Genomic DNA, 7,500 nt, shown 5'->3' with positions numbered 1-7,500 from the left:
TCACGGATACAGCTAGTTTGACGAGCATCAACGGAAAAATATCTACAAATACTTATCTGATGAAAACAAAGTACCAGCAGCAGTAGCATCCCATGAAACAAGAAGTCAAGAAAACAGACTATGGATTGAAGTCATCATGCAAGAGAACTGCAGTGTAAGCCAAGCTCTTTAACCACACGCAAGCATTCCAAGATGCTGACAGCTTCAGACACTCCAGGGCGCTCATGATATTTCTTTACCCCTATCATGCAACTCTTCACGCATCTCACAGCCAGTTTTGTAACAGCAGCACTATCATGGATGTGATAGTTACCATCTTTCCAGAAATTCTTTAGGACAATGAATTTTGTAAAGTTAATCCCATAAAATCTCTGCAAAAAGGCATATTCACTTCGAGTTATAATCTTGCGAACTTCTTGATCATGGCTCTTGGTGATCATTGCTAGAAGCAGGGTACCAAAACTAAAGACATCACACCAGGGGCCAATGGTAATACCTGCCACCAGCCACCAGGATTTATTAGAACAACAACAGATGCATTTCTGTGAACACTTTTGAAGGAAGATATATTTGAGAAGCTGGAAGAGAAAAAAAAAAAAGCATTACTTGACTGCAAGAGATGGCCGCAATGAACCCCATATGTATACATTCTTTATTCAGAAATCAATCTTTTCATTGGTATAAGAAAGTATGCAAGGCATTCAGTTTTGCTACCAATATCTTTGCCAGCAAAACATATTTAAGAATATGATGCAGAGGACTCCAACTACAGATCTAGGTGTGAATGCTTGTGCATTGTGCTACATGTCCTCTCATCTTCCACAACCCATCCCTTTTCTCCTTTTCTTTTTTTTCTTTTTTAATTAGAACCCATTGTCACCCTCCTAGTACAAGCTACCTGCGCAATCTGAGTGATATAAACCATGTGACCTGGATGAGAGAAAAAAAATTCCCAGGCGGGGCAGGCATGAAGTCTTCAGAGATAACACCACTTCCAGACTGACAGACTGAAATCTTTGACCTTAGCTTTGGAGGTGAGAGGGAGTACCACCAAACCAAAGTTAGGGTGCCTTGTAACTTGATTGTTTACTATTTGTAAATGGTCCCATTACTTTACATTAGAGGTGGACTCTGCAACTGTTGCCATTAGCCATTCCACCCCCCTATCACATATAAACAGGGTAGCCTTTACATTCCTAAGAAAAAAGAGAGAGAGCCCATGACAGCCACCAAAAAGAGGACTGCTAATAGTTTTAATTCAGATGTAAAACCAAGTTTCTGCAACAACAAAAAATAAAGTAGAGAACATGAAGAAAAAACAATGCTGAATTCTTCTTATGCTTCATTTGGCATGCTCTTTAGATGCATAGCCTTAAACTATTGCAATATATGTATTCCTATGATCCTGCAGAAAAAAGATTCAGTAACTGACTTCCAATGGGGAGAAAAAAGATAGAAAACGAAGAAATTATATCAAGAAAGTAACATATTAAGGTAGAAGCAAGAGAGAATGCTAAGAGATCGAATAAAGAACGCAAAGATGGAAGAGAGGGATTGCCCGACCACTTAAAACAATTAATTGATCAACGCTTCCAACTTATAAGCGGCAAAAGAGCAAAATGTTTCCCAAAAGTGATAAGCAATAATAATGATGTAACTACAAAGCAATGAACTTAAGTTACATGACCGACAACATCTCAATAATTCATACAAGCTAAGAATCTTGCTGGTACTTAATTACTCAAAAGCTTTAGATCTGAATGGTACCGAGGAAAAAGAATAGCACAGCAAAGATATACTTACAAATTTCTGTACCTACATCGCCAAGAACTAGACTTCTTCTGTGATATTCCTCAAACAGCTAGCCTCTAAACCTCCTTGAGAAACCACCAAAAGTCAAGAAAGTGACCCAAACAGGATGGCAGAAGATTCAGCCCAACCACAATTTCAGGTTTGATCGAGCTGGACGATTTGGGAATACTGGAGGCAGCGACCAGCAAAAAGAAGTGATTTGTGGATGATTTGGGAATATTTGAGAGATTCCAGAGGCTAAAGAGGAAAAGATAACAACAGGGACACATTAAAAATGCTAGTGAACATACATCAAATCATAGTCTTGCCTCATCTACTAGATCATATACCCATTCACTGATTGAATGGCAGGGACAAATAGGAGCATGGGAGAGAGTAAAGGGACATGAGAAGACATTGGTATTTTAAGATATAGAATCTTGGAATTCCAAGCTTCAGTCCAATCAGCATTCATCAGTGCTAAAAGAGAAGCACATACATGTCCACACATTTATTTGCATATGTACACGACGTAGTTTGCAAAGTCAACATTATATGCACAAGGCTCCTGCTATTGTTTTCAGATATACACTACCTTATTCCCAGGTGCAGAGAGAGTGTTTCATGTCAAGGTTCACCCTCTCCAAGTCAGCTATATATATACACTTGAAAATATTATAATATGACAAGTCCAGATCAACTCTATACAATGGATTGCATTGCAAAAGCAGCAAATATTTCTCTATTGGAAATCAAGGTAAACTAAGCTAATATTTTATAATTTTGATGTCATTTCAGCTGTTCACAGAATTATCCAGTTAATTGTTTGAAATGTAACAATGTGATAGAAAAACCAAAAGATAAAAATCTAAAAAAAAAATCTCACTTTGTTATCCTAACTCTTCATATGGTCCAAGTACTCACAATATGGCTAAATAACCAAATACAAAATCCAAGATCTATCAATATGCGATATTTTAAGTATGGTATTTTAACCCACAACATGAATCACGAATACACCCAACTTGGCCTAAATTGTGTTTTGGGGTATAGGTAAACCAACCCAACTTGCAAGCTGGTGTTAGTTGCCATAAAATTCATTTTATTCCATTCTTATCATTGCCTATTAGTCTACATGTAATCCAGCTATGTTTTTATTAAGTGGAATCATAGAGATCCTAGTTTTCCAACTGCAGATCATTTTTATATGCCCTTTCAAAGAAGAAAGATACACTGCTGAATTAACCTAGTACCATAATTTATTACTTCATATCACTCACCACTTTCTAAGGAGCTATTTAGATAGCCTTGGCAATACAGAAAAAAAAAATATATCAAAATAAATTGCCAAAACTCTGATTCCTAATTTCCAGTATCTATCTACGTGAAAAGCTGTAAACACATGACATACCACATAAAGTGTACTCTGGATCTAAATACACCTGAGGACCGTTCAGAATTATGAGTCTCAAAACTGTGTGATCAATAATACCCAAAACTCCACCAGAGGCTAGACCGAAACCAAATATTAAGGGATTGAAGTCCTGTGACAAAACAAGAACAGAGAGAACATGACAATTAGCTGTCATAAATTTAACTACTAGAAAGGCAAAAAAGGAATTGCAGTAATCATAATGAAATTCTCAAGTTGAAAGGTTCAAATTTTACAAACCATGTCAACCAAAATGCTGCGAGGCTCAAAGTTCAAAAGAATAAGAGGCTTCTCTTGAGAGTGAAGAAACTGAAGCACACGCGCCAATTGAAGAGCTACCTTCATCCTCATGCTCCAGCTAAAACTTTCTGTGAAGTAGCAGAAAAAAAAATTTGCAATAGAAAAAAACACTAAGAGAAATTCTTTTTCTTCTTTTTAGTATAGGAGTACAATGCCAAAGAAACCTAAAGACATGTAGAATCCTAATACCATCAAATATAAGACTATGCAATGTGCCTAAGGCATGGCAGTCATAGACCAGACCCAGATCGCAGACACTGTTGCAGTAACCTTGGAGCTTCACCACATTCGGGTGACTACTTATCGTGGGATCCTTGAGGGCATTCAGTTGAGTCTGCATGGGCAAATAATGATGATGATGATGAGGGGGAAAACAATTTTTAGTTGATGGGTTTCAAAGTATGATCAAAACTGACAAACCCCACCTGCCAAACCTTAAGATCATAATCTTTTTCATTCTTCCGCATCTCCACAATCACCTTCCGGACGAGATTCGATTCCTTATCAACAATCTCGCCTCGGTAGAGGAGGCTATTCGATGAAAACGTTTTGCCCATGAAATTCTCAGCACTGAACCCGTTTGTTATCTTCTTCAACTCAGCATAAGAGTAGACTGGTATTTCAACCTCCGCCATTTCGCATTGTTCTAACATCAAAATATGAGATTAAGTTTTTTTTTTTTTAAAAAAAAAAAAAACAAACAGAGATGTGAAACCATATAAACCCTAAGAAAGGAGCATAGACCTAGAGTTCTCGATTCTAGGTTAAGATCCTAGCACCTATGACCCAGAGGAATCAAATAAGAAGTTGCAGCTCGGCGTATAAGACTGCTAAAAAAATTTTAAAAAAAAAATACCACAAAACTCGCGCAGACGAGGCCTCTAGAAAAACGGAGATGTCGAACCAGATGATAAACCATAAGGAAGGAGGATTAAAGATGGAGTTATAGATTGAATATTAAAACCCTAATCGTAACACCTATGAGCTAGAGAAATCAAATCGTCGAAGAAGAAATCTGGAGTAGTAAAGATAGCGAACAGCATGGGAGAGAGATATTGAGCGAAAGAACGCTGACCAGATCGACATTGGTAGCCGGAAGGTTGCGCGGGAAGTTTCTGCTTGGCGGCCATCTCCCCACGCTCCAGGGCTCCACGGTGCGCAACACCGGAATGGCGAGAGAAGCACGCGCGGATCATAATAGCTTGGGGGGAGAGGATCCCTGCGTGCGGAAGACGGGGGTGCATTTGCCTATAACTGCCACCTCATCTATCTTGGATCCAACGGCTCTCATAAAACCCCGCACGTAGAGGCTCTGCACCCGATTCCGTTTTCCACTCTTTCACTTTGGTTAATTGACCGTGTCTTTTTCCGCACCCAGGATCAGCGAGGTCCACCTTTATTTCTTGGCTCCCTCCTCCCACATTCAAGATAGTCTAGTTGAGTCATCAGCGAGTGCGGGATTATAATTTGAAAAAAAAAATATCGATTCGAATGATGAATATTTTTTACAATATTTATCTTTTAAGCGGTGAAGTAGTTAGTAGTCGATCCCAATGTCAATCTTTAAGGCCGGTCATTTATCCAACTAGCATGGTCACCGACTCGATTTCTTGACCAAACTGGTTATAAAGTATGAGTCCTCGATTCGAACTTGAGTCTAAAACTATAATATCCTAAGTCGATCTAAAATTGCAGTATCCGAATTCTGTCAGAAATCACAATATCTAAAGTTGCAATATTCTAAGTTAGTCCAAAGTTACAACATCCGAAGTCGATCCAAAATTTCAATATCCGAAGTTGATCTAAAGTTGCAATATCCGTAGTCGATTGGAAGTTGTAATATCTAAAGTCGATCCAAAGTCACAATATTCAAAATCGATCCGAAGTCTATTTATGGTAGTAATTTCGTCAATTGGTTGTCGGCATCTTTACGTGACCAATCATTGGGTGGTCGAGAAGATCCCGATGAGATTTTACCCAAAGTTGATAAGAAGCCAATTTATAACAGCTAGTAGTTTTGCCACGTCATTATCGTCTTCATCCAACTAATCATGGCGTAATTGAAAAAAAATCTCAATAAGGATTTTTGTGGATGTCCTAACTTGGATCATGATATTTCCTCATGCTTGATATCTTGTCGATCACTGATTTAAAGGTCTTAGTCATATCTGAGATATCTTCATGATATCGATGCCTTTCAACCTAGTCATCGGCGTCTAGACTGAAGCTCGGATATCCTATATTGAATCATTTCTCTTTGAGGACCAAGCTCAGCTCAGTTGTCTCAGATATATTTTGCAATGCCTTGAAATGTCTTCAATTATACCTAATGATTTCATTTGTGGTAGCCTATCAGCAACATCAATCAAGTATCTTACTCAGTTGTTTTAACAAGAAACCTGCATCAAAGCTCAAAAGGGACACTTTTATTAATGTAATCAATGGATATGCAACTTATTGATAATATATTTTTAAATTCTCAATATTCTATATCTAAAGTTAAATCAAAATGTATATTCCATTCCAGCTCCTTTTGGGCTTGCAAAAGTGAGCCTCGTCCCATATCTTTGAGAATTTAAGGCTTCATCTACATGAAGGATTTAATAGGGAGGTTTTGCCTCCTCAGATGTTACCAAAGTCGATTCCTCATCTAGTACAGTGCATTCGACAAGAAAATCAATTGGAACCTAAGCTCTCATTGTTAGTGATAGTGGACATCGGATTCTCCGAGCTCAATCACCCATTTCACCATCCGTCTCTGGGTGTTGGCTATTGGAGCATTGCCTTTAAGGGTTGGTCCATCAACTAAATTTTCAATTTTGCTTTCATATCCTTATATTTTGTAATTATGTGCCATGCTTTGAAATATTGTTTTTGTTCCTTTGTTTGGCATGAGTATCTTTATGATCTTAGCGGAGTGCTATTTGTTGCCGCTAATGACTATTGTTGGTGTAAATTATTTGACCTCATCATCATGTCGATACATGACAGTAGATTGTTATTTGAGATAATTTTTTTCTCATGTCACATCGACCCACAACCAATCTACCTCTCCAGTATTATCTACTAAATCGGCTTAACTTAGAACTGCTAATAAATAGAACATTTACGTTGGTCTAATTTTGATCTCCAACATCGTATGTCAGTTTCTAGCTGATCTGATTACTCAAAGCATGGCACCCAATTTAGATGTTTACTGATATCAGTTATTCCATGTTGGTTTCTTATGGACGTGCCTTCAGAGATACGGATGGTTATCCAACAGCTGTCATTCAGCTCAGCTGTAACTGTCTTTTATTTATATTCTAGCTCATTTGCCATATGGGCAGCCACCCCATGATCTCTACATAGTTGGTCATTCTGTTGCAATAACTTAATGGTCTAATAGATCTCTAACGACTTAACAGATCTCTAATGGTCTAACAGCCTAATAAATTTTTAACAGTCTAATAGATCTCTAACAATCTAACAAACTTTTTTTAAAGCTTAAGTGAGCCCTGTTTATAAAAAAAGGGATAAGATGCTCTCAAAAAGATAAGTTAAAACTAAATTTGGACTTATAGAGATAAAAACTCTGCTAAAATTTTCACTAAGAAATTATAGTTCTCTCTATTTAGAGTTCATTCTACTTTTTTTCTACTCAGAAACTCACTTTTTTCTTTCTACTTCTCTATTTTCACTATCTATTCTCAAGATCCCATCTCACTTAAATATCGGAGGATCCTAAACTGAAGGACATGCCATAAGTTTGAGACTTCTTTTGCAAATTTTGCCTTTGACTTATTGGCCCAACTCTTAGCTCTCCAACTCGGTTCTGAGTAGAAATTGAGTTAGAGATCATGAATTGAATCTTTTTTTTTTTTGCTTTTTTTTTTCTTTTTGGCAACCATGATCTTCCTATTTCTCTTCAGAATGAATCGACTTGATTTGATATACCACAAAACCACCTCTTTTCTGCCACCTGGTAAGCGCTTCTC

General features: G+C 37.5%; 1 protein-coding gene across 4 annotated transcripts in view; it reads right to left on the bottom strand.

The window, feature by feature from the left end:
• LOC140853591 (probable serine/threonine-protein kinase PBL16) overlaps window positions 1-7,500 on the bottom strand; it is a 50,067-nt gene that overhangs the window by 153 nt on the left and 42,414 nt on the right. Inside the window, exons 1-7 of one of the 4 annotated variants that reach the window (XM_073248255.1) lie at window positions 4,599-4,806; window positions 3,949-4,169; window positions 3,713-3,857; window positions 3,464-3,591; window positions 3,203-3,335; window positions 497-578; window positions 244-371 (exon numbers count right to left, since the gene is read on the bottom strand). In XM_073248255.1, coding sequence (XP_073104356.1) covers window positions 520-578; window positions 3,203-3,335; window positions 3,464-3,591; window positions 3,713-3,857; window positions 3,949-4,169; window positions 4,599-4,767 — 855 coding nt within the window. In that variant the 5' untranslated portion in view covers window positions 4,768-4,806 and the 3' untranslated portion in view covers window positions 244-371; window positions 497-519. Of the gene's footprint in view, window positions 579-3,202; window positions 3,336-3,463; window positions 3,592-3,712; window positions 3,858-3,948; window positions 4,170-4,598; window positions 4,807-7,500 lie in introns of those variants that run through there. The other 3 variants (XM_073248240.1, XM_073248249.1, XM_073248243.1) reach the window with 3 other exon arrangements.

The sequence above is a fragment of the Elaeis guineensis genome, chromosome 1, assembly GCF_000442705.2.
Source record: "Elaeis guineensis isolate ETL-2024a chromosome 1, EG11, whole genome shotgun sequence".
NCBI classification, from domain to species: Eukaryota; Viridiplantae; Streptophyta; class Magnoliopsida; order Arecales; family Arecaceae; genus Elaeis; species Elaeis guineensis.
The sequence above is the reverse complement of the archived record's forward strand: the minus strand, read 5'-3'. Positions and strand labels throughout refer to the sequence as shown.